Here is a 27,232-nt window from a genome sequence, read left to right on the forward strand (position 1 = left end):
TTGTAAGAGAAATGGGGTCAAAGAAAGGTAAAAAAAGGGAAAGTCGACACAACATATGAAATTGGTCGAAGACTTCTGTCGACCATGCCAAGAGCTTGGGACTTAGAAGTTTTTGAATGTTGTCATGCATTTGAAGAGGGCGTCGAAATAGAATTCTGAGCGGGACATTTAAAATTCAAATATCAGCGGTTGCTAAAAGAGTAGACAACACAAAACAGGCACCAAAGACGTGGGAGCAGTTACTTAGATCGTGTAGCAAGATATTTAGTCTAGGAGCAGTTATCCTGCAGTTATTATAGCGTGTAGGCAGTTATGCAGCTGTATTATAAATAGAAGTTCCAACGAGGGATTTCGGGTGTTTGCTTGTACTGAAATCACTTGTAAAAAACTTCATTCCCAGCACGAGGAAGTTAAAGTTTTCCAGAGTGCTCATGTACGTGAATCACCATTTTAACTTCAATGCAATTTCCTTATTTTTTCATTGTTCCGTTTGAACACTTTGTCTTATTTTCATTTACTTTTGAACTATCTTTTTACATTGTTGTCTACGTTGTTGAACACAATTCTATTACGATAATAGAGTTCACCAAAGATACATTCGTTGTGTGTCTCTTTTAAGTGTTATTAAGTTCTGTCGGTCACGAGTCACCTACGTACATGTTTATGTATGATGTAAGTACGATAAGTTCTGTCAGTGTGTAGATGTACGATGTAAGTGTTAAAAAAAATATAAGTATATCTTTTCTCTTTTTAAAAATCAGATTGAATCAAATTAATTATCTCTATATTTGGTTATATTAATTAAAAATTGATTTTAGAAAAAAACACAAATAATTTTTGTTATTTGTTTCCTAGAAAAACATAGTTTTCAATAACAGATAGATTCAAATCATATGCTTCATGAAATAGTTTACTCTACTCTACTCTCGTTAGATTAATGAAAATCAATGGTTAAGATTTGTAGTAAGTGTTCAACACTTACTCTTTGAGTAAATGTATCTCTCCTATATATATATATATATATATATATATATATATATATATATATATATATATATATATATATATATATATATATATATATATATATATATATATATATATATATATATATTCCACCTACTTGGATTAAGAAAAACTTTCCATTTTTATCTCTCTCTCCAGCTAACAAGGTGAAATTCTCTCTCTTGAAAACTCAATAACTTATTTTCTTGATTTTAGGGTTTTCCAGGAAATTGAATAAGTGATTTGAGTTTTTATTATATTAAGAATGTTAAGTAGTTTGTATTACTTAGTAATAATAATTGACCTATTAATATAGGTTTAGTTTGAGTCAATTTTATTAGAGTAATAATAGCCATTAGTTGAGATAGTGGGCAACGTGTGTCCTATATTTTAGGAGAGTCAATTTTTTGTAAGCCTATTAAAATGGTACTTTGAATTCATTAATAAAATCATCCTTCTGGTGCTAATCTCAACAAAAAAGAGTTGTTTTATTTGTGTTTAATTTCAGGGATCAACTGAAAATTGGTTCTTTTGAATTTTTGAACCTAAAATTGTAAGTGTTTTTTGGTTTTATTTTAATGTTTTTTTATGTTTGTGGCTATTAAGGTTTGATGGGATAGTTCATGTTTTTCTGTTCCTAGGTTTTTAGGACTTATGTGTTTGCGTTTCATGGATGTTTTATTCTATATAGTTCTAAGGATAATAGATGAAGAGATTCAGTCATATGAAAAAAAATTGTGTTAGCTATTTGATTCCTATACACAACACTAACACGTAAACTTTGATGATAAATCGAGATAAAAAAGTAATTGAATGTAATCCCGTGGTCTGATATCCAACACCAAAAACCACACTAACATGTAGACACATATGATAATTTGGTCAGACCACTGAATTACGTAATTTGTTGTTAACAACACTTGTGATTCTATTATGTTGGTATACTAACTATGTAAATTGCATAAGCTTAAAGAGATTGGTGGATGCAAAATGTAAATTATCATAAAATACAATTTAATTCATAAGTAGTAATATTGCATTGCACGATTGAAAAATGGGTTAAGCTTTGAAGTGCTACCAAGTATATCGGTCCAATGTTGCTATAAAAGAGCAATTTGGAAAGTTTATCAATATTTTGGAACCTTGATGCCATTGTTAGCCTAGATATTTAGAGGAAATAATTCATGTGTAGACTTTTCTGCACCTCCTCCAAATTTCTCATTCCATTTGAGCAGTTGATCCATATTGGATGAGTAAAGCTCGAAACTAGCCCGAACCTACAAATAAGAAAACCAATTAATTTATAAATTTTTTACAACAACTTCAATTCATAAAAGAAAAAGAACAATTGATACCCCTCTTTTAAGGCATGGAACATATCCTCCATCTAAAGGACGGATATCTACTCCACTATCTAATCAATTCCCTCCTGAAAAATGTATAATTTCAAAAATTCAATAGAACATGTTAGTGTGGCTATAGTATATTTACAATTGATAGTCTAATATTATGTAAGGATGATTTCTAATTGGTTAACAATTAATTAAAATTACTAAAAAGGTAATTTCCTAATATATCCTGATGGTGGATATATATTTATTCCTAATATATCTTTTGCTCCATCACAAAAGCTTTCTCAAAGAGGCCAAGAAACTCAATTCTATTAATTTATGGTTGTCATGGATAAAGGTATGTCTCTTTGAATTGATCTATCATTCCCTTATTCAATTGTGTAATTGTTAACTTGCATGATTAATATTAAACTAACCTTTTTTTTCTTTCTCTAATCTCTCCCTAATAGGACAGTAGGCAGCCGCCACACACAAATCCTACCATGAAATTTACAATATTAGATTAGTTTCTAGACAAGCAAACAAAACAATCTTAGTAGCTAGATGGAAGAAAAAAACTGGAGATCACTTCCAGAGTAACCACTGGTTTTGTTAGCTAGTTCTTTTAGATCAACATCCATCGACAAATGCTCGCCAGCTAATATCATCTTAAGTATATTTTCATGGTTTGAAGCATCCGGAAAATTAATTAGCAATTTGTATATAATGTTGAATAAAGACCATAAATTAGAATGCAAATCTATAAAATAATATGAAAAACTGAAAGTTTAATCATATGTCAAAGGTATACTATAGGTTCAAAGTTAATGGGCTACACTTAGCAGGTTTGAAAATCATTAGTAGTATTAAGGAAAATAAAAAACCTTCTTTGGAGCCTCCTTAAAATAGGATCGTCAAGATCCCACGGCCTATTTGTGGCGGCAAGGATTTTGTGCGGAGATCGTCCCAATGGACAAAAAACTATGTCTTAATTTTGTTAGAATTAACTTCATAATTTGAGCCATCTGCTCCCTCACGTCTCCCTAGCAAATTGTCCGCCTATCACAAATAACAGAGCAATTTAACAATTAGCTTGAAGTAAAACTATTCATAATAGTTCTTTTCCTATTATAGAAAATCATTGCTTGCATATGAGGGATAAAAAAGACCAATTTACATATATGAAGTTTTTATTTTAAAATTGAACTATAGAACCAACCTCATCAATAAAAATCACAGTTGGTGCAATTTTGTGGGCTATCGAAAATAGTGTCTTTACAAACTTTTTAGATTCGCCAGACCACTGCAACATACAAACTTAAGTTTAGTCATTAAATTAAAGGGTTTGGAAAACACTATTACTACCAACATTGGAAGTAACCAACATAATTACTACAACATAATTACTACCTTGGACATAATGATGAAGGACCAATAAATAATATTCCCTTGCATGGCTAAACTCAAATGTTAATTAAAGATAATATAGTAAGAATATAGTTCATAAATATAACACTACCTTACTAAGCCGCCCTTTGCGAAACAACTCCGACCTCTGAAGAGAAAGCATAATCATTTCTCTCAAAGTATTGTTCATGCTTTCTAATGCTCCAATATCGTTAAGTGACTCTAATATTGGAAAACTTTGAGAGAATTGATTATGCTTCCTCTTCAGAGGCCGGAGTTGTTTCGCAAAGGGCGGCTTAGTAAGATAGTGTTATATTTATGAACTATATTCTTAGTATATCATCTTTAATTAACATTTGAGTTTAGCCATGCATGGGAATATTAATTTTTGGTCCCCTTGGCACTGGGAAAACGATGTTAGCAAAGGCAATAGCTACTGAAGCTGGAACAAATTTTATCAATATTTCAACCTCCAGCATTATGTCCAAGGTAGTAATTATGTTGGTTACTTTCAATTTTGGTAGTAATGGTGTTTTCCAAGCCCTTTAATTTAATGACTAAACTTAAGTTTGTTTGTTGCAATGGTCTGACGAATCTGAAAAAAGTTTGTGAAGGCACTATTTTCGATAGCCCACAAAATTGCACCAATTGTGATTTTTATTGATGAGGTTGGTTCTATAGTTCTATTTTAAAATTAAAACTTCATTTATATGTAAATTGGCCTTTTTATCCCTCTTATGCAAGCATTGATTTTCTATAATAGGAAAAGAACTATTATGAATAGTTTTACTTCAAGCTAATTGTTCAGTTATTTGTGATAGGCGGACAGTTTGCTAGGGAGACGTGAGGGAGCAGATGATTCAAATTATGAAGCTAAGATAGTTTTTTTTGTCCGTTGGGACGGTCTCCGCACAAAAGAAAACAACCGTGTACTTGTCCTTGTCCTCACAAATAGGCTGTGGGATCTTGACGATGCTGTTTTAAGGAGCTCCCAAGAAGGTTTTTTATTTTCCTTAATGCTACTAATGATTTTCAAACCTGCTATGTGTAGCCAGTTAACTTTGACCCTATAGTATACTTTTGACATATGATTAAACTTTCTGTTTTCTATATTATTTTATAGATTTGTATTCTAATTTATGGTCTTTCTTCAACATTATATACAAATTGCTAATTAATTTTCCGGATGCTTCAAACCGTGAAAATATATTTAAGATGATATTAGCTAGTGAGCATTTGTCGATAGATGTTAATCTAAAAGAACTGGCTAACAAAACCAGTGGTTACTCTGGAAGTGATCTCTAGTTTTTTTTTCATCTAGCTACTAAGATTATTTAAGATTGTTTTGTTTGCTTGTCTAGAAACTAATCTAATATTGTAAATTTCATGGTAGGATTTGTGTGTGGCGGCTGCCTACTGTCCTATTAGGGAGAGATTAGAGGAATGAAAAAAAAGGTTAGTTTAATATTAATCATGCAAGTCAACAATTACATTATTGAATAAGGGAATAATAGATCAAATAAAAGAGACATACCTTTATCTATGACAATCATAAATCAATAGAATTGAGTTTCTCCCTCTTGGCAAGTTTTGAGAAAGCTTTTGTGATGGAGCAAAAGATATATTAGAAATAAATATATATCCACCATCAGGATATATTAGGATTTACCTTTTTAGTAATTTTAATTAATTGTTAACCAATAAGAAATCATCCTTACATAATATTAGACAATTAGTTGTAAATATATTATAGCCACAATAACATGTTCTATTGAATTTTTGAAATTATACTTTTTTTTTCAGGAGGGAATTGAATTATATAGTGGCATAGATATCCGTCCTTTAAGATGGAGAATTTGTTACATGCCTTAAAAGAGGTATATCAATTGTTCTTTTTCTTTTATGAATTGAAGTTGTTGTAAAAATTTCATAAATTAATTGGTTTTCTTATTTGTAGGTTCGGGCTAGTTTTGAGCTTGACTCATCCAATATGGATCAAAACTCAAATGGAATGAGAAATTTGGAGGAGATGCAGAAAAGTCTAAAGGACAGAGACACATGAATTATTTCCTCTAAATATATAGGCTAACAATGGCATCCCGGTTCCAAAACATTGATAAACTTTCTAAATTGCTCTTTTATAGCAGCATTGAACTGATCTACTTGGTAGCACTTCAAGGCTTAACTCATTTTTCAATCGTGCAATGGAATATTACTAATGAATTAAATTGTACTTTATGATAATTTACATTTTGCATCCACCAATCTGTTTAAGTTTTTGCAATTTACATAGTATACAAAGATAATAGAATCACTAACAGCAAATTACATAAACTAGTGGTTTGACCAAATTATCATATGTAACTACATGTTAGTGTGGTTTCTGGTGTTGGATATCGGACACGGGATTACATTCAATTACTTTTATTATCTTGAATTATCATCTGAATTTACGTGTTAGTGTTGTGTATAGGTATAAAATAGTATAATGATCTTAGCCAATGAATATAGTATAATGAAATTATATTTTTTCACTTACTAAACATCAAATCTCACCTTTAAATGATCTTGGCCAATGAATATAGTATAATGAAACTATATTTTTACACTTACTAACGATGATTGCTAATTAGTATTTTTAATTTCATTGAAAAAAAATACATTTACAAACTTACCTATCTCTTTGTTGTGAAAAGCTGACAAGTCATAATAAGAGATAGGTAAGTTTGTAAATGTATTTTTTTTTCAATGAAACTAAAAATACTAATTAGCAATCATCCTTAGTAAGTTTAAAATTATAGTTTCATTATACTATATTCATTGGCCAAGATCATTTAAATGTGGGAATTTTTTTTGCTTATCACCACTGGTATAGTCCGGTTTGGGGGTCAGTTCTGGCATCACAGTTGGTCTTGGCCAAATAGATCATCAAATCTTATATAATAGAGTAACTGTAGGTAGTAATTTTCTAATATTATATTCTCAAATTTGAAAACACATCCAACATGAAATATGTGTTTCAATTGCAACTTAGAAAGATAGAAAAACTCACATCCAACATGAAATATGTGTTTCAATTGCAACTTAGAAAGATAGAAAAACTCACAGAGCTAATGGTGACAGCATTTAATTGAGCATTTATACTTCTAACGTGATGCTCTGACAGCATTTAATTGGGCATTTATACTTCTAACGTGATGCTCCAACTGCTGATTCGAACTAGATAGAGAGGTATGATCCTGCAAATATAAGGTAAGATTAGGTATCAAATAACAGCAACAAATTTTATTTTAAACAATACTTTAACTTTAACACCTTAGGAAGCTGTATAGTGAACTTATTAGGGAAAAGGCCACCAATTTGATCCATAAATTCATCAATGGAATTGTTGCTTTCTTCCATTTGTCTACTAATTTTTTCCTATGCAAAGCAACAACATTTTTACAATAATGAATAATTCAAAAAGGAATTAAACTACCAACTCAGCATTCTTTTCAAAGAATTTTGGTCCTTCAGAGACTAACATGGAAACTAGTATATAACATAATTTTAAAACATTTTCTAACATGAACAAGGTATTATTAGAGAATAGTATTACCTGGAGTAAAAAAAATGGTGATGGCCCTTGTTTTTTCTTAGTTTGAGTCTAAAAATATAATAAAGTTAGATTTTAACCATTTCTAAATTCACAATAAAATACATAACATAATTTTCAACTGCATTCTTCAAAAAGGTATCACAATAAATAATACCTTCTCTTCAAAAACTTTTGTGTGAGAAGCAATTAACACAACGTTAGATGGCAAATTTTCAACAACATTCTCCAATACATGCCATTCTCCCTGCAGAGCCTTCTCTAAGTTTTGAAGGAGCACAACGAGTGACCCTCTTTTAGCTTGATTGGAAGCAAACTCAAATATATTGTTCATGATTTTGTTGTGAAAATCATCTTTTTCACTTGGAGTTTCAAGCAAGTGTAAATATAGAGCTGCACCATCAAACTATAAGTCAATAAACAGTCAAATTAAATCAATATGCAATCAAATTATAAATTCAAAAAATAGAAAATTACCTTTACAAAAATAACCATAACCCACCTAACAAATGCCTCCAAGGTCATTTCCCCCTTGGAAATATTTGTCGAACTTAACTCCAACTTTTACACGCGTATTATCTTCAAAGTTAAGTAGAACTAAGCCGGTAGAGCCATTTATAGGTTCCCTGCCAAATGATTCTAGATATCATTATAAATTACTTCCACTATGCAAAATGAAATATAGTTCAAAAAACTACGCTGAAATAGATCTATGGCGAAACAACAAAGAGAGAGAGAGTGAGAGTTGATTGACACAGTATGGTGAGAATTGATTCAAATAGATACAATTCAGAAAGAAAAAGAAAGTGAGAGAGCGAGATAAGATGGGACTTGACTTAAGTGTCTTTGTTTCATGGATACAAAATATATTTCTTGGAACTTAAGATTGGAAATAAAAATACCAATATTTTTTAGAAGGGAATACAAAATTGTTTTTAGGAAAAAAACTATGTCTAGGAAAGAATTTTTCCCATGTTTAGTGACTTTCCATTAATTTAAAACAAAGCCTCCAGAATAATTAGACCTGCCATAATAGAGAGAAATTGTATCTAGCACATACATTTAAATACTATTTCTTTATACTATCAACCATTTTCTGCACAGTTCTAAAACTTTCCTTAGACTATACTACTTTATTAATTAACTTGAAGTAACACTTAATTAGCTCAATGGTCCAAATCAAATTTATAATACAATAGCGTGTCTCTAATAATGTTATCATACTCAAACTGCCTTAATGAATACTATTTAAAAATCTCAAGTCCTATGCGATGGAGTCTTTAAAAAGTTTATAAGAGGACCGCCTCTCATTTTACAAGTAAATTTGGTAGGGATGAGTTAGGTCAACTTTAATTTTGATATGATATCAAAGCTATTTATCGGACCATGGGGCGTCTCCATTTATATTCACATACCATACCTAAAGAGTGTTGAGAATGAGGAAGTGTATTGAGAAAATCTCAAGTCTCTTATTAATTGGGGATAGAGTCTCTAAAGAGTTTATATAGAGGAGGTTACCAATCACTTGATAAGTCATAAGGGTCCGAGATCATCACATTTTCAACAATCACTTCAAATGAGTTGGACACCATATACTAACTCAAAATAATTTTAAGGTATTAAGTTTATAGGTCTTCTAACTTATAAAGTATTTAACATCCAATTACACTAAATATATCACCATCTTACCCTTAATATATCAATATCATCTTACAAGTTGGTTTTGTAAAGATGAGTTAGACCAACTTTAATTCAAACCACCTACTTAAAATATTGTTATAAAATGACTTTATCAAAGTTGAGACGAATGAATATAAGGTTGGTTTGGTAGTTAGTGTGGGAGAAGTTAAGAATTATATCCCAATCATACCATAACTCTATCATATTTTTATAAATACTAATCTAGCATAGCCTCGCCATTTTGCCACCAGCCCAGTTTGCAATTTTCTCTATTACAACACCTCAATAGTGACTACACTTTTCAATTAAGTCTTCATTTTCCAACCATTCTCTATTTTCTCATTAATATTTTCCAACTAGCTAAAGTTCATCGTACTGTGTATTTCAAATAATTGTGTTAGCTTAAAATTGCACACGTCTATATATAATCATCATGCCTAAAATCTAAGCCTCTTACCCTGGTACGTTGACACCAATTACATTCCGATATGATACTCTAGAACCTGAAAAATTACATAATGATCGCGTCATAAAAAATAAAAAATAATATGATAAGTAACATGATTAGCAAATACTACCTATTTTTGGAGGAACAGAACATACCTGCTTCAAAGAAATGTGTTTCTAATCTTATTTTTTTCTTGGAATTTCTTTTAGAAGATTCGGCTTCCTTTATAGTAGTGCCCCAAAGAGAAAACTTGTACGATAATTAGAGCATTCAATAAATTTGTAAGGAGGTGAAGTTCATAGATATTTGTATATATATAAGAGAAAAATAAAATTTCAGTATACAACAAAAAAGAGTATATCAAAACACATACAGCAGAAAATGAAAGTAAATCCACGATGAGTAATCTGGCATCAAAATGCTTAGCAATGGCCTTGGACACAGCTTCCTGATAAAATTCTGAAACATCATATGAATTATATTATATAGAATCAAAAGCTTTTAAATCTCATCTAATACTAGAATAAAAATATGTTATTAATTAGTAGTTCAAATGTAGTTACTACCGATATTTAATCAATTACAATGTGAAATGGTGGCTTTCTAAAGCAAGACACTTTGTGCAAGTGTACTTGAAACCGGTGTGTCTCATACCAACTACGTCACCGGAATGGACCCTTCATCATACCGAAGTTGTTGAGACGTGGTTGGATCTTTTTGTGCATAGGATGCATGAGTTCGAAAGATTGAACAAAATCGAAAAGGAAAAGTCCAAATTAGAACCAACAATAAATTTAGCCAGTGACGATTGTTTCGATGTATTTACTCCTTTCAAATTGTAATGTATTAACTATTTAACATTGCAATATAATTAATTTTTGAAATGGCAACAGTGTATTATAATTCTGTTTTGTCTAATTCTCTATATATCAGTTTGCTTATGTTCTGCCAAAAAAATGATAGGCAAACTTCCGTAGACGTACCTACGGAAGGCTATAAACTTGAAAAACAAAGGAAACTTTCGAAGGTTCATCTACAGAAAGATAATATCTAACAGCATTCCGTAGATATATTTACGGAACCTACTACCACAAAATATGCGTAGTCCATATTCACCTAGGTTTTCTATAAGTCTATGTTTCCTTCTAATGTTAGATTTCACACAAACACCAAAATGTCTAAATATGAATACAACATCCGTTGGAAGGTCGCAAATGTCTCATACTCCGACGACGTAACTCCCAGGCAGACGATCAAAATTCACGAGTACACTTCGCTCGCCGACATCATTGATCAATGCGAATACCGCCTCCCTTACAGTGGCAACCGAAAAGTTTTGAAGCTCGAGTATCGGTCACCTTCACTCGACGGCGGAGGTAACGTCTTTTACAACAAATTTGAGCTCAAGAACCGAACGGATGATTTTGTGATGTGGCGAACTTATGAAGGTTTCGGCGAGAAGATCCCACTCGATTTCGTTGCAACGGTCAAAAGAACAATCGAGCAAATCTTGGAGTTGTGCAAGCGTCCACCGGACTATTGATATGTAACATTTATTTTTCCATTGAACTTATCGATGTAATGCCTAACCGAATTTAATCAATGAATGAATGTTGTTTTTTGTGTTGAGGTTCTGTGTTGGTTGAAAACCAGTTTATTCCGTAGTTATACACGTGGGAAACTTTCGTAGATGCATCTACGAAAGGTGTTAACGAAAATGAAAAATAAATGCTTTCGGATGAACATCTTCGAAAATAGAAAAGACAAAAATGAAATTTCATGGAATGCGGGAAAAGCTCATGGGGTAGGAAAGAAAAAAAATTTAAAAAAAAAAAAAAAAGAGGTGAGCTAGTACACCATCTGCATACATGATAAACAACAAAGAAAAAAATCATGCACAAATATCAAATTAAATTATTAAAATATAAAATCAGTGTGTACATGTACGATGTAAGTGTTAAAAAAAGTGAGTATATCTTTTCTCTTTATAAAAATCAGATTGAATCAAATTAATTATCTCTATATTTGATTATATTAATTAAAAATTTGTTTTAGAAAAAAAACACAAATATTTCTTTTACATAGTTTTCAATAACAGATAGATTCAAATCATATGCTTCATGAAACAGTTTACTCTACTCTCTTCTCTCATATATATATATATATATATATATATATATATATATATATATATATATATATATATATATATATATATATATATATATATATATATATATATATATATATATTCCACCTATTTGGATTAAGAAAAACTTTCCATTTTTATCTCTCTCTGGCTAATAAGGTGAAATTCTCTCTTGAAAACTCGATAATTTATTTTCTTGATTTTATGGTTTTCTAGGAAACTGAATAATGATTTGAGTTTTTTTTTTATATTAAGAATGTTAAGTAATTTGTATTACTTAGTAATAATTGATCTATTAATATTAATATAGGTTTAGTTTGAGTCAATTCTATTAGATCAATAATAGTCATTATTGAAATAGTGGGCAACGTGTGTCCTATATTTTAGGAGAGTCAGTTTTTTGTAATCGTATAAAAAGGTACTTTGAATTCATTAATAAAATCATCCTTTTGGTGTTAATCTCAACAAAGAAGGGTTGTTTTGTTTGTGTTTAATTTCAGAGATCAACTCAAAATTGTTCTTTTTTAATTTTTGAACCTAAAATTGTAAGTTTTTTTTGTTTTGTTTTATTGTTTTTTTTATGTTTGTGGCTATTAAGTTCTGATTGGATAGTTCATGTTTTTATGTTCTTAGGTTTTGGGACTAATGTGTCTGCGTTTCTTGAATGTTTTGTTCTATGTAGTACTAAGAATAATAGATGGAGAGATTCAGTCATATAAAAAACAAAATTGTGCTATCTATTTTATAGCTATACACAATACTAACACGTAGACTTAGATGATTAGATGATAATCGAGATAATAAAAATAATTGAATGTAATCCCGTGGTCCGATATCCAACACCAGAAATCACACTAACATGTAGACACATATGATAATTTGGTCAGACTTGTAGTTTATGTAATCTACTCAGACTTGTAGTTTATGTAATCTACTGTTATCCTTAAAACTACATAGTAGATCGTAATGTGAATTGCAACTGACCAAATTATCATATGTCTCTACATGTGAGTGTGGTTTCTGGTGTTGGATATCGGACCACAGGTTCATTCAATTACATTTATTATATCGAACTATCATCTAAGTCTACGTGTTAGTGTTGTATATAGGTATAAAAAAGCTAACACAATTTTTTTTTCATATGACTGAATCTCTTCATCTATTATCCTGAGGACTACATAGAACAAAACATAAGAAACAGATACATAAGTCCTCAAAACCTAGTAACAGAAAAACATGAACTACCCAATCAAATCTTAATAACCACAAACATAAAAAACATTAAAATAAAACCAAAAAACACTTACAATTTTAGGTTCAAAAATTCAAAAAAAAAACAATTTTGAGTTGATCCCTGAAATTAAACACAAACAAAACAACCTTTTTTGTTGTGATTAGCACCATAAGATGATTTTTTTAATGAATTCAAAGTACTCTTTTAATAGGCTTACAAAAAACTGACTCTGCTAAAATATAAGACACACATTGCCGACTATCTCAACTAATGGCTATTATCACTCTAATAGAATTAACTCAAACTAAACTCATACTAATAGGTCAATTATTACTAAGTAATAGAAACTACTTAACATTCTTAATATAAAAAAAAAAAACTCAAATCAGTTATTCAGTTTCCTGAAAAATCCTAAAATCAAGGAAAAAAAATAAGTTATTGAGTTTTCAAGAGAGAGAATTTCACTTTGTTAGCTGGAGAGAGAGTTAAAAATGGAAAGTTTTAGGTGGAAGATATATATATATATATATATATATATATATATATATATATATATATATATATATATATATATATGAGGAGAGTAAACTGTTTCATGAAGCATATCATTTGAATCTAGCTGTTATTGAAAACTATGTTTTTCTATGAAACAAATAACAAGAATTATTTGTGTTTTTTTCTAAAACCAATTTTTAATTAATATAACCAAATATAGAAGTAACTAATTTAATTCAATCTAATTTTTAAAAATAGAAAAGATATATTACACTTTTTTTAACACTTACATCGTACATGTACGCACTGATTTTATTTTTTAATAATTCAATTTACTTTGATATTTGGGCATGGTTTTTTCCTTTATTGTTTATCGTGTATGCAGATGGTGTACTAGCACACCTCTTTAAAGATGGAGGATTTGTTGCATGCCTTTAAAAGAGGTATATCAATTGTTCTTTTTCTTTTATGAATTGAAATTGTTGTAAAAAAATTTATTTGTAGATTTGGGGTAGTTTCGAGCTTGACTCATCCAATATGTGGATCAACTGCTCAAATGGATTGAGAAATTTGGAGGACTTTCTGTTGTAGCTGTATGACAATAGGGCATAATTTCAACAATTATAACTATGAGGTCGTATAGAAGCGTGGACGGGGTTCCAAATGCAGAGCACCCAAAAGGAATAATAAAAAAAGAAACAGGAAAGGAAACAATGGGTTCAAATTAACATGAAGGAACCAAGACAGAGCAAGATAAATCATTCACAAATGCAAATTCAATACAAAATGCAGGTACGGGTCATAATAAAAATGTTAGTGGGGGGCTAAGTAGGGAGAATGAGCCTGCACAACAGCAGGAGGAACACAGGTTAAGGGTATATAAAGGAGAGTTCAACATCAACTCCAGCGGCAATCGTACTCAAGAGGCAGGACCTAGTACTTCAGGTCACATATAGCGACAACATAAATCAACAGGGAAGATTCAGCAAGACTATATACATCAAACCAAGGCAACTCCAGTTTTTCTAACAAATTTCAAACTTTGGATGGAGCAAATCAATGCAAAGACTAATAATAGGGAAGCATGATGCAAGTCTACAAACCGAATTACTTTCAAAATTGATGACCTACAGTTAGACTATGCATCATTCGATGTTAGAGATCTGAATGTTATACCAATTAACTCAACCATAGTGGATTTGGAAGACACTGCCTCTGGTTAAAACAAGTGGTTCTTGATGACATTGCTATTATTCAAGAGAACTGCCTTGTGGTTCTTGATGACATTGCTATTGAATTATTCAATAGAATTGAAACCCGCTAAGGATATAAATACTAATTGTATTCCTTTTAACTCCAAGAATAAGAAAAAGCAGCCAAAGTAGAAGGTGTCACTTACAACACCCAATCGCAAGGTCCCAACATTTCCCATGAAGAGAATATCCTTGGCAAACATTTTCCTTTCATTTGTTTTTTTTTTTTACTTTTTGTTGGATCAGGTCTAGTTCTCATATTTGTATATATTTTATCTTTATAATGTAGCATTTAAATTTTTTTTTTTAAAAAAGTGTGTTTTTGCAAATGGTTACTGTTCTAACATTTGGTACTCATAAATTGTTTTAATCTTAAGCAAAAAAACACGAGTGAAATGCGTGAAAGATAAGTTCCAACAGAAGTTTTCCTAATATTCCTATTCACTTGTCAAAATTAGAGGACAAGAATTGAAATTTAGCCGGTTTAAATGAAGCCTATATTTATTTTTCAACAAGTAACTGAGGTCATAAAAATAGGCTATTGAACACGGAGTGTTGATGCAACTTAGAAATATTTGAAAAACAGTATAAAGAATATTTGAAAAACAAAATAGAGAAATTACCTGATGGGCCTAATAACAAAATCCTCGGTGTCTCAAAAAGAGATTTGGGAGCCAAATTTCTAACTTCTGCCAAGCTTGCATCAAGGTGAATGCCACTAGAAGCAATCATAAAACTCTTTGTATCATCACTGTTAACATATAATATTCAAAGTAAATTAATAATAACTAACCATACTTTTTAAAATAAAATATAATTAGCAATTTAAATAAAATATTAATTAAGTTTTTAAAAAATTGTTAATACCTTAAGAAGAATGGAAAATCTTGAAATGAAATTACTATATCATTTGGATTCTTGATATTTTTCATCAAATTTTCATCAAATCTTCTTCTTTCCTTTTCAGCTAACTTATTCTTTGTTTGAAAAGACTTTGCCCTCTTTGCATTGTCAGCTTCTATCTGGAGTGTCTAAATTATAGTTAAAATTGCAAAGATCATAAAAGAATTTTAAGTATCCAAATCACATTTTATTAATATTAACTTAAGAGTTTAATGAATATGCGCTATATACATTGTCATTTAACGATAGACCAACAATATGTCATATATTTAAATAATTTTAAAATACAAATGTGATTTGGCATAATATACGATATTCATTGATTGACCGTCTAAAATTGATTTATATTGTCGGTGTATCTTCTATATGTGAAAACTCAAAATAGGTTTCATTCATCTCTCAAACATTTCATCAAACAGTTTCTATGCTTCATACATGGGTGTAGCAAATGAAAAGGGTTTAAAGTTCAAACAACAAGAAAGAGCATGTGTGATGGAAGTAGACAAGAATCTGATGTAATGAATGACTTTGATTTTGGAAAAAGAAATTGAATAAAAAAAGCATAACGATATAAAAATGGAAACAGAGAAACTATAAACTCTTAACAAAAATCAGAAGGAAATAAAAACAAAGCAGATCCATAGAGAAGCAAGAGTATTATACCTCTTTACAATGAGAAATTAGTCTTCCCCATAAAGTTGAGTAGTCTATCTTTGCGTTCTTTGCCGGATCCATCTCCATGTGTCGATTAGTCTTGTTTGCCTCTGCAATAGCATTAAATGAATCCAAAAGTGGTAAGAAAATCGTATTTGTCTACAAAAACTCAACCAAAGAAACGATTTCGAATTTGTGCGAGCATCAAGAAAACACACGATCTTGAGAAATAAATGTATACTTGAATGCAACAATGTTTGTATGAAATTTTAACTTTGATTAAAGAAACTAATCAACGCAATCATATGAACTTAGATCAAATAGAGAAATACCCGTTCAGAGGTTTGCGTGAAAGTCGAGAAAGTTGATGGAATGAAAAACTTTGTTAAATGGAATCTTTGCAGTGCGGAGAGAAAGTTAAATGCGCGGAGAAAAGGTGGAATGAAAATCGTTGCAGTGTGTAGAGAAGGTGGAATGGAAATCTGTTATACTGTGCAGAGCCGTACTATTCTTTCATGGTGGTGTGCATTATTTCTAAATTACTGATATGCCCCTGATTCAGCCTCGCTAGTCGCTACTAAGATACTAACCACATGGATAATACTAGTAATTTAACATGAAATTTGTTACTAATAATTACTTTAAACTAATAGCATTAATTACTTTTAATAAATCAATGCTTTTTTCTGTCAGATGCAGCAATTGCCATGTAGTAGGGATATAGCACTAATTGTTACTCCTACTTAGTAGGCTTGTTTTCTGTAGACAAATGAATGGGCTAATTGCTATTACTATGCCTATTAGTAAGGTTTAGGCGTTTAGCATTTCACGCGTTTGAAAGCACTTGCAAATTTAGAAACTAGGATGCCACTAATAAGAAGAAATATTAGAAAGCAAAACCACTTTTATCTATTTTACTTTTTTTTTCTTTTTTTCTATTAATGAAAAACTAAAATATGATATTCTAAATTACGCTAATAACGAACTCGTGCGTCGTGATCTATTACGCGAATTTATTTGCATAATATATTTATTTTAAATAAAAATTTTAAAAAAATATTTAAATTAACAATAAATTTTTTCGTATATAAATTTTTTTAAATTAGATTGAATTTTTTTTCGTGTATCATTTTTTATTCATAAATATCAATTTTTTTATATAAAAATATTTTTATCAGCAATATATTTTTTCGTTTATAAAAATATTTAAATTAACAATATATATTTTCCTGTTTATGAAAATAATATTGTTTATCAAATATAAAATTTTGGATAGTAATACATTTTTTCCCGTATATAAAAAAGTTTTCATCAACAATAAAAATTTCTCTTCTAAAATTAATTGAGGAGGGATATATTTACTCGAAGAGTAAGTGTTGAAAACTTACTCCAAATCTTAATCATTGATTTTCATTAATCTAACGGCTTTAATTAATTTTTTATATAGAAAAATATTTCCAAAAATAATTTGATTAAATGATTAATTAAAACCGTTAGATTAATGAAAATCAATGGTTAAGATTTAGAGTAAGTCTTCAACACTTACTCTTGGAGTAAATATATCTCTCCTCAAATTAATTTGATAAACTTTGTGATAACATATAAATAACTATATGATTTTCTTAAATGAATTTATGCTAATGCTATTATAACCTAGAACATATATATACAAATATATACAACTATGAACGGTGATTTATATACTCTTTTTATTTATAATAATCTCAATATCTTATTATTTTATGCAAAACTATCGGTTTCTTAAACATATCTATTTTTAATGCAAAAATATGATATTATTATTAAATTATTATGAAATAAAGAATAACTAATATCAAATTAAAAAAAAAAATTATGAAACTTTCAAAATTACTCAAAATTATAGATCCAAAATCATCAATTTAAAAATAGTACAACAAATATTTGTCAAATTATTTCAAATTTTTTATTTAATAATAATAAATATGTGTCTTATATTTAGTTATGTTTATGAATACAAATATTTTACTTATATTTAATTACTCGTTGTCAATAATTGTATGTTTCATATTTTTGTAAGTAACGAATGATAAATAGTTAATATTTTTTTAAAATATTTGTTAGTGATAAATATTTAAGTTATTGTTTTAATGTCTAGTTTCTAATGTCTTGTTCAATCTATTTAATTCTATAAAAGTTAGATTTTAAAATTGATCCAACTTAATAACTTTTAACTACTAAAATGAGCATATGTGAAATATAAAAAAATACTATAATATAGTTCTATGACATAAATAGGTACCACTTTTATTTTGTCTAAAAGAAAGATCAATATGTAAAAACATGAATTTAAAAAAAAAAAAAAAAAACGGATAGAAAAGTGGAGTTTTGTTTTTCACTAAAAAGTTTTATGACACATTTTGATAAGTTAAATTACACTTAAATGATTAGAATTAAAACGGTATAAAAATATAAAATTAAATCTACTTGTAATTCCTTTATTTAATAATTTTTTAATATAAACTAAATGATCCAACTCTATTTAATAACTTTTTTACATAAAATAAATTATCCAACTTTATTATTTTTTACATCTATATTTAGCACCCATGAAATATTAAAAAGAAAATTATTCCATTTATGTTAGCATTTTATTTAGAATCAATCTAAAGTCATCAATATTTTTTAAATTTATATTTTCTTACTTTTTTTATAATATTTCAATTTATCAATTATTTATTTAAATTTGTTATAAAACTATTTTTTTTAATTATAAAAGATAATTTGAGAATATTTGTTTGTTTTAGGTTTTTTATGGGTTGAGAAAATATTCTTCAAACTTTAATCACTCGTTGACTATACATTGAATACAATAACTCCAATATTTTTAATAGATAATCATTTAATAATAGTATTAAATATATAATACATATTTAATAATTAAAGAATTTGAACCAAAGGCATTTCAATAATTTGAGTAACTTATATTTTAAAAAGAAACATAAATAAATAGATTTCATTCAATATTTAAATATATATAATACATATATTATATTGGTTTTGTGATCTTCCAATTTGAATATAATACATATAACCCATTATGTTAAATATATATTACATACAACTGATTGATTATATATAATAAATATTCAATGTTTAATAATATATAATAAATATTCAATATTTAATAATATGAATAACCAAAATCATTCGGTATTAACTTATATTTTACATCTTTGTTTAAGCTCTTTCAATTTCTTTCGTGAAGAGATTGGTGAGAGTGATTGGTGCAGAATGACATTGATATGTCACTTTAAATTTTGCAACGACTGAGAATTGATAGACATGTAAGAGACAACTTCAAGAAAAATATGACAGCCTATTAAATTGGCAGTTATAGGGTCTACGAGTACTTTTGATTTTGAAACAAACTTTTGTTTAATAAAATTTATTTGAAACAAATTTTGATTAATAAAATTCATTTTAAACCAAATGTTGAAGTGTTGTGTGAGCCATAGATTTTTTTTTTGAATAAAGCCAAAATAGATTGGAACACAAATATATAAGAAGTGCTAATAGTACAAATCAAAAAGAAGATTAAACACTACACTTCAAACACCACGCACCAAGATTAAACTAACATCAAAAGAAACAAAAGCAACAAACTAACAGAAAAACCGGCTGGACCCCAAATCACTACCAAAATTCGCTACTTCTTCATATGTCATCCACTTGTTACTGGGAATTATGAGAATGATTCACTCAATTTGTACACCACATCCTGAAGGTACCCTGCAAAATAGAAAGAACATGCTTTTAAAATTAAACCAGAAGCAAAACAACGCTAACTCAATTTGTCCAAAAATGATAATTAAAAAGTATCAACAATATCAACCAGGAGCAAAACATTAAAAATAAAAGTTGAAGCGACAACTTACATCTTTTCATCTCCTCTTGAATTTGTTACCTGCAAAAATTAAACAACCCAGATAAGCATCAACCCCTGGGAATTGAAAAATCTAAACAATAGCCACACCAATAAACACTTTTCTCTCACCAAAAAATCAATTCCTCTAAACTTCATTCTCTCTTTTTTAAATACACCTCTGTAGTCTATGGGCTTCGATATTCTGAGTCTAGAAGTTTCTGGATCCACAAGCTGAGTGATGCATCTATTGTGCAACCAATCTCCTTCAATCTTGGAACAAACCGATACAAATTTTCCGAAATTGCCTCAAGGCCCAAATTAGAATCCTTTATACAACTGGAGATACAAACTTGTTCCAAAGCAAATCTTATTGACCTGTCAAATATATTAAGATATATCCAAAGAAATCTTCCAAAATCAAATCAAATCTATAAAGATTTACACACACAATAATGCAAGCCTGTTGCACCAGATATGATGTCATGACATGTTTCTTTGACATCTGGTTGAAAAAATTATAATAGTAAAATTGTTATGACAGTTGATCAGATGTTACAACATCTTTCTCAACATCAGTAGAACCATGTTTTAGTAAAAGTTGCCAATCACAAAACCATGGTACTAACAATCCCCCCCTTTGGCAGCTTTTGGCTAAAATAACCAAAAACCAAAACAACTCTGGAAGAGGAATAAAACCACAGAAAGCCAACACAAGCTACATGTTGATCATGTAAACTTTGTGCACGAGGAAGAAGATAAGGAACACCCCCTTAAACACAACACACTGAGAAAAAGATAAGGAACTCTCCCTCTCAAACATTGTCCTAATTTACCACCCTGGACTTTCCAGGTGAAAATCCACGGGACGAGACTCCAAACCTGGATAACTCAGAGCACAAGACACAACTATGCTTATAACTCAAACCACAAGACACAATAGAAGGACTTAGACTCAGAGAATATACAAACACGGACTCAATATGTTAGAACATCGTATGAAACATCCTTGCAAAACAACTGCAAGAACAGACACAGACTCACATGATGGAAAATCATGCTCCCCCTAAAGTGTTTCATGGAACAAGCAACAACACTTGACCTAACCTGGACCTAAGACCCGCACTCACCTTTTCTCTCCCTTTTTAGCCAAAAATTGACAAAAATTGAGGGAAAAGAAACTGACATAAGAGGAATTAAACCGGCAAGAATTGATTCAAAACACACATAAAAATTGATTCAATTACTTGACGCAAAACAAGAAGCATCAAGCAAACTCAAGGGAAAACAACTCCCCTAAGCAGAACTGACTTAGATTGAAGAAAAAAACAAAACTTATCTTAAAGGGGAAACAAACTAAGAAGACTCTTCAAAGAGAAGATGACACAAAAGAAACAAAAAGAGAAGAATCAATAGGACTCTTAAAAAAAATTACCCAAAACAAAAACAGACTTGAATATGTACACAAACAAGACAATAGTTCCAGTTATCCAATTCTCCCTCTTGAGTCAATATAATTAACCCAGTCTTCATCAGCATCTGAATCTAAATTATGCAGACGAACTTTATTCTTCTTCAAGGATTTCATCTCTATCACTGATGTTTTTCGTGTCAACAATGCTCCAATTGATGTTCCAACATTTGTTGTAATGTTGAACCTAACTTTCTTTGGATCATTGTTTTTATCCTTGTTGGATTCCAGCAACTGGACCTTCTTAGCACCAGTAACTCTAGAACATTTACTCATGTTGAAATGCAGCAAATGAGGATGTTGAGGCAGATTATTAAAGGACAAGGGGAGTTACTTGGATTGTAACCAAACCTTGTTTGTAACAAAGATGCAGTCAATGCAGATGTTGATAGAAGGAGATGTGTTTTTGTTCAACTTTTCTCTTTTCAGAATCTTTGATGGTTGACAATGTTACAACATTTGAAATGACATTCTCAATGCCTTTGAAAATGCTTTTTCTGAGACTGCACGATTCCCAAGGATATTGGTTAGAGTCGTCTAAACAGTTTTCACTTTAAATCTACAGTAGTGCAATTTCAAAAATACCCTTCATATTCTCCAAGTAACTTGCACCTCGAGTTATGATAAAGTACAATTTAATTCATAAGTAGTAATATTCCATCGCACGATTGAAAAATGGGTTAAACTTTGAAGTGCTACCAAGTAGATCAGTCCAATGTTGCTATAAAAGAGCAATTTGGAAAGTTTATCAATGTTTTGGAACCTGGATGTAATTGTTAGCCTAGATATTTAGAGGAAAATTCACGTGTCTCTGTCCTTTAGACTTTTCTGCACCTCCTCCAAATTTCTCATTCCATTTGAGCAGTTGATCCATATTGGATGAATCAAGCTCGAAACTAGCCCGAACCTACAAATAAGAAAACCAATTAATTTTTGAAATTTTTACAACAACTTCAATTCATAAAAGAAAAAGAACAATTGATATACCACTTTTAAGGCATACAACAAATCCTCCATCTTTAAAGGTTGGATATCTACGCCACTATATAACTCAATTCCTCCTGAAAAATGTATAATATCAAAAATTCAATAGACCATGTTATAACATTTATTTTTCTGTTATACTTATCGATGTAATGTCGAACCGAATTTAATCTATGAATGAATGTTGTTTTTTCTGTTGAGGTTCTGTGTTGGTTGAAAACCAATTTATTCCGTAGTTATACACGTGAAAACTTTCGTAGATGCATCTATGAAAGGTGTTAACGAAAGTGGAAAAAAAAAGTGCTTTCGGATGAACATCTTCGAAAACACAAAGGGCAAAAATGAAACTTTATGGAATGCGGGAAAACCTCATGGGGTGGAAAGAGGCTTTTTTTTTTTTAAAGTGTGGTAGTACACCATCTGCATACACGATAAACAACAAAGGAAAAAACCATGCACAAATATCAAATTAAATTAAATTATTAAAATATAAAATCAGTGTGTACGTATACGATGTAAGTGTTAAAAAAAGCGTAAATATATCTTTTCTCTTTTTAAAATCAGATTGAATCAAATTAAATATCTCTATATTTGGTTATATTATTTAAAAATTGGTTTTAGAAAACAACACAAATAATTCTTGTTATTTGTCTTCCAACTATTTGGATTAAGAAAAACTTTCTATTTTTATCTCCCTCTCCATCTAACAAGGTGAAATTCTCTCTCTTGAAAACTCGATAACTTATTTTCTTGATTTTAGGGTTTTCTAGGAAACTGAATACTGATTTGAGTTTTTTTTATATTAAGAATGTTAAGTAGTTTGTATTACTTAGTAATAATTGACCTATTAATATGGGTTTAGTTTGAGTCAATTCTATTAGAGTGATAATAACCATTAGTTGAAATAGTTGACAACGTATGTCCTATATTTTAGCAGAGTCGATTTTTTGTAATCCTATTAAAAGGGTACTTTGTTTCTTTTGAATTTGTGAACCTAAAATTGTAAGTGTTTTTTGTTTTATTTTAATGTTTTTTATGTTTGTGGCTATTCAGGTTTGATTGGATAGTTCATGTTTTTCTGTTCCTAGGTTTGAGGACTTATGTGTCTCCGTTTCTTTGATGTTTTGTTCTATGTAGTTCTAAGGATAATAGATGAAGAGATTCAGTCATATGAAAAAAAAATGTGTTAACTATTTTATACATATACAGAACACTAACATGTAGACTCAGATGATAATTCGAGATAATAAAAGTAATGAATGTTATCTCGTGGTACGATATCCAACACCAAAAACCACACTAACATGTAGACACATATGATAATTTGGTCAGACCACTGGATTATTTAATCGGTTGTTAACAACACTTATGATTCTATTATCTTGGTATACTAACTATGTAAATTACAGAAGCTTAAACAGATTGGTGGATGCAAAATGTAAATTATCTTATTGTACAATTTAATTCATAAGTAGTAATATTCCATTGCACGATTGAAAAATGGGTTAAGCTTTGAAGTGCTACCAAGTAGATCGGTCTAATGTTGCTATAAAAGAGCAATTTGGAAAGTTTATCAATGTTTTGGAACCTAGATGTAATTGTTAGCCTAGATATTTAGAGGAAAATTCACGTGTCTCTGTACTTTAGACTTTTCTGCACCTCCTCCAATTTTCTCATTCCATTTGAGCATTTGATCCATATTGGATGAATCAAGCTCGAAACTAGCCCGAACCTATAAATAAGAAAACCAATTAATTTTTGAAATTTTTACAACAACTTCAATTCATAAAAGAAAAAGAACAATTGATATACCTCTTTTAAGGCATACAACAAATCCTCCATCTTTAAAGGTTGGATATCTACGCCACTATATAACTCAATCTCCTCCTGAAAAATGTATAATTTCAAAAATTCAATAGACCATGTTATAACATTTATTTTTCTGTTAAACTTATCGATGTAATGCCGAACCGAATTTAATTTATGAATGAATGTTGTTTTTTCTGTTGAGGTTCTGTGTCGGTTGAAAACCAGTTTATTCCGTAGTTATACACGTGGAAAACTTCCGTAGATGCATCTACGAAAGGTGTTAACGAAAGTGAAAAAAAGTGCTTTCGGATGAACATCTTCGAAAACACAAAGGGCAAATATAAGATTTTATGGAATGCGGGAAAAGCTCATGGGGTGGAAAGAGAATTTTTTTTTGTTTTTAAAAAATAAAAAAGGTGTGCTAGTACACCATCTGCATACAAGATAAACAACCAAGGAAAAAACCATGCACAAATATCAAATTAAATTAAATTATTAAAATATAAAATCAGTGTGTACATATACGATGTAAGTGTTAAAAAAAGCGTTAGTATATCTTTTCTCTTTTTAAAATCAGATTGAATCAAATTAAATATCTCTATATTTTGTTATATTATTTAAAAATTGGTTTTAGAAAAAAACACAAATAATTCTTGTTATTTGTCTTCACCTATTGGGATTAAGAAAAACTTTCTATTTTTATCTCCCTCTCCAGCTAACAAGGTGAAATTCTCTCTCTTGAAAACTCAATAACTTATTTTCTTGATTTTAGGGTTTTCTAGGAAACTGAATAATGATTTGAGTTTTTTTTTTAATATTAAGAATGTTAAGTAGTTTGTATTACTTAGTAATAATTGACCTATTAATATGGGTTTAGTTTGAGTCAATTCTATTAGAGTGATAATAACCATTAGTTGAAATAGTCGGCAACGTGTTTCCTATATTTTAGCAGAGTCATTTTTTTGTAATCCTATTAAAAGGGTACTTTGTTTCTTTTGAATTTTTGAACCTAAAATTGTAAGTGTTTTTTGTTTTATTTTAATGTTTTTTATGTTTGTGGCTATTCAGGTTTGATTGGATAGTTCATGTTTTTCTGTTCCTAGGTTTGAGGACTTATGTGTCTGCGTTTCTTGGATGTTTTGTTCTATGTAGTTCTAAGGATAATAGATGAAGAGATTCAGTCATATGAAAAAAAATTGTGTTAACTATTTTATACATATACAGAACACTAACATGTAGACTCAGATGATAATTCGAGATAATAAAAGTAATGAATGTTATCTCGTGGTCCGATATCCAACACCAGAAACCACACTAACATGTAGACACATATGATAATTTGGTCAGACCACTGGATTATTTAATCGGTTGTTAACAACACTTATGATTCTATTATCTTGATATACTAACTATGTAAATTACAGAAGCTTAAACAGATTGGTGGATGCAAAATGTAAATTATCTTATAGTACAATTTAATTCATAAGTAGTAATATTCCATTGCACGATTGTAATAATTGACCTATTAATATGGGTTTAGTTTGAGTCAATTCTATTAGAGTGATAATAACCATTAGTTGAAATAGTCGGCAACGTGTGTCCTATATTTTAGCAGAGTCAGTTTTTTGTAATCCTATTAAAAGGGTACTTTGTTTCTTTTGAATTTTTGAACCTAAAATTGTAAGTGTTTTTTGTTTTATTTTAATGTTTTTTTATGTTTGTGGCTATTCAGGTTTGATTGGATAGTTCATGTTTTTCTGTTCCTAGGTTTGAGGACTTATGTGTCTGCGTTTCTTGGATGTTTTGTTCTATGTAGTTCTAAGGATAATAGATGAAGAGATTCAGTCATATGAAAAAAAATTGTGTTAACTATTTTATACATATACAGAACACTAACATGTAGACTCAGATGATAATTCGAGATAATAAAAGTAATGAATGTTATCTCGTAGTCCGATATCCAACACCAGAAACCACACTAACATGTAGACACATATGATAATTTGGTCAGACCACTGGATTATTTAATCGGTTGTTAACAACACTTATGATTCTATTATCTTGGTATACTAACTATGTAAATTACAGAAGCTTAAACAGATTGGTGGATGCAAAATGTAAATTATCTTATAGTACAATTTAATTCATAAGTAGTAATATTCCATTGCACGATTGTAATAATTGACCTATTAATATGGGTTTAGTTTGAGTCAATTCTATTAGAGTGATAATAACCATTAGTTGAAATAGTCGGCAACGTGTGTCCTATATTTTAGCAGAGTCAGTTTTTTGTAATCCTATTAAAAGGGTACTTTGTTTCTTTTGAATTTTTGAACCTAAAATTGTAAGTGTTTTTTGTTTTATTTTAATGTTTTTAATGTTTGTGGCTATTCAGGTTTGATTGGATAGTTCATGTTTTTCTGTTCCTAGGTTTGAGGACTTATGTGTCTGCGTTTCTTGGATGTTTTGTTCTATGTAGTTCTAAGGATAATAGATGAAGAGATTCAGTCATATGAAAAAAAATTGTGTTAACTATTTTATACATATACAGAACACTAACATGTAGACTCAGATGATAATTCGAGATAATAAAAGTAATGAATGTTATCTCGTGGTCCGATATCCAACACCAGAAACCACACTAACATGTAGACACATATGATAATTTGGTCAGACCACTGGATTATTTAATCGGTTGTTAACAACACTTATGATTCTATTATCTTGGTATACTAACTATGTAAATTACAGAAGCTTAAACAGATTGGTGGATGCAAAATGTAAATTATCTTATAGTACAATTTAATTCATAAGTAGTAATATTCCATTGCACGATTGTAATAATTGACCTATTAATATGGGTTTAGTTTGAGTCAATTCTATTAGAGTGATAATAACCATTAGTTGAAA

At 29.7% G+C, this 27,232-nt stretch overlaps 3 protein-coding genes across 4 annotated transcripts in view; 1 reads left to right on the forward strand and 2 right to left on the reverse strand.

The window, feature by feature from the left end:
* The window catches only part of LOC131595828 (uncharacterized), a 30,158-nt gene extending 13,472 nt beyond the window's left edge, over nt 1-16,686 (reverse strand). The window contains exons 1-12 of one of the 2 annotated variants that reach the window (XR_009282089.1): nt 16,487-16,686; nt 16,164-16,264; nt 15,465-15,628; nt 15,221-15,348; nt 9,840-9,925; nt 9,622-9,715; nt 9,476-9,521; nt 7,816-7,964; nt 7,496-7,731; nt 7,342-7,389; nt 7,059-7,163; nt 6,850-6,982 (exon numbers count right to left, since the gene is read on the reverse strand). Coding sequence is in view for 1 of the 2 variants with exons in the window: in XM_058868317.1 (XP_058724300.1) it covers nt 7,841-7,964; nt 9,476-9,521; nt 9,622-9,715; nt 9,840-9,925; nt 15,221-15,348; nt 15,465-15,628; nt 16,164-16,241 (720 nt within the window). In the remaining variant the exon portion in view is untranslated. The other variant, XM_058868317.1, reaches the window with a different exon arrangement.
* LOC131598277 (uncharacterized) lies at nt 4,158-5,048 on the forward strand. The gene is made up of 3 exons (XM_058870892.1): nt 4,158-4,232; nt 4,565-4,742; nt 4,867-5,048. The coding sequence occupies exons 1-3, from the start codon at nt 4,158-4,160 to the stop codon at nt 5,046-5,048; spliced, it is 435 nt and encodes a 144-aa protein (XP_058726875.1).
* A 7,637-nt stretch (nt 16,687-24,323) lies between the features above and the next one.
* The window catches only part of LOC131595829 (uncharacterized), a 35,420-nt gene continuing 32,511 nt past the window's right edge, over nt 24,324-27,232 (reverse strand). Inside the window, exon 13 of the mRNA XM_058868322.1 lies at nt 24,324-24,400. The gene's annotated coding sequence lies outside the window, so the exon portion shown is untranslated. The remainder of the gene's footprint in view (nt 24,401-27,232) is intronic.

Source organism: Vicia villosa, linkage group LG4, assembly GCF_029867415.1.
Source record: "Vicia villosa cultivar HV-30 ecotype Madison, WI linkage group LG4, Vvil1.0, whole genome shotgun sequence".
In the NCBI taxonomy this organism is placed as follows: Eukaryota; Viridiplantae; Streptophyta; class Magnoliopsida; order Fabales; family Fabaceae; genus Vicia; species Vicia villosa.

Bases quoted from the DNA above. Each gene is read 5' to 3' on its own strand.
- LOC131598277 (XM_058870892.1), top strand. From the start codon at position 4,158: ATGTTAGCAAAGGCAATAGCTACTGAAGCTGGAACAAATTTTATCAAT. The intron at 4,233-4,564 runs GTAGTAATTATG...TATTTGTGATAG, and splicing joins CCTCCAGCATTATGTCCAAG to GCGGACAGTTTGCTAGGGAG. The intron at 4,743-4,866 runs GTTTTTTATTTT...ATTATTTTATAG, and splicing joins TTTAAGGAGCTCCCAAGAAG to ATTTGTATTCTAATTTATGG.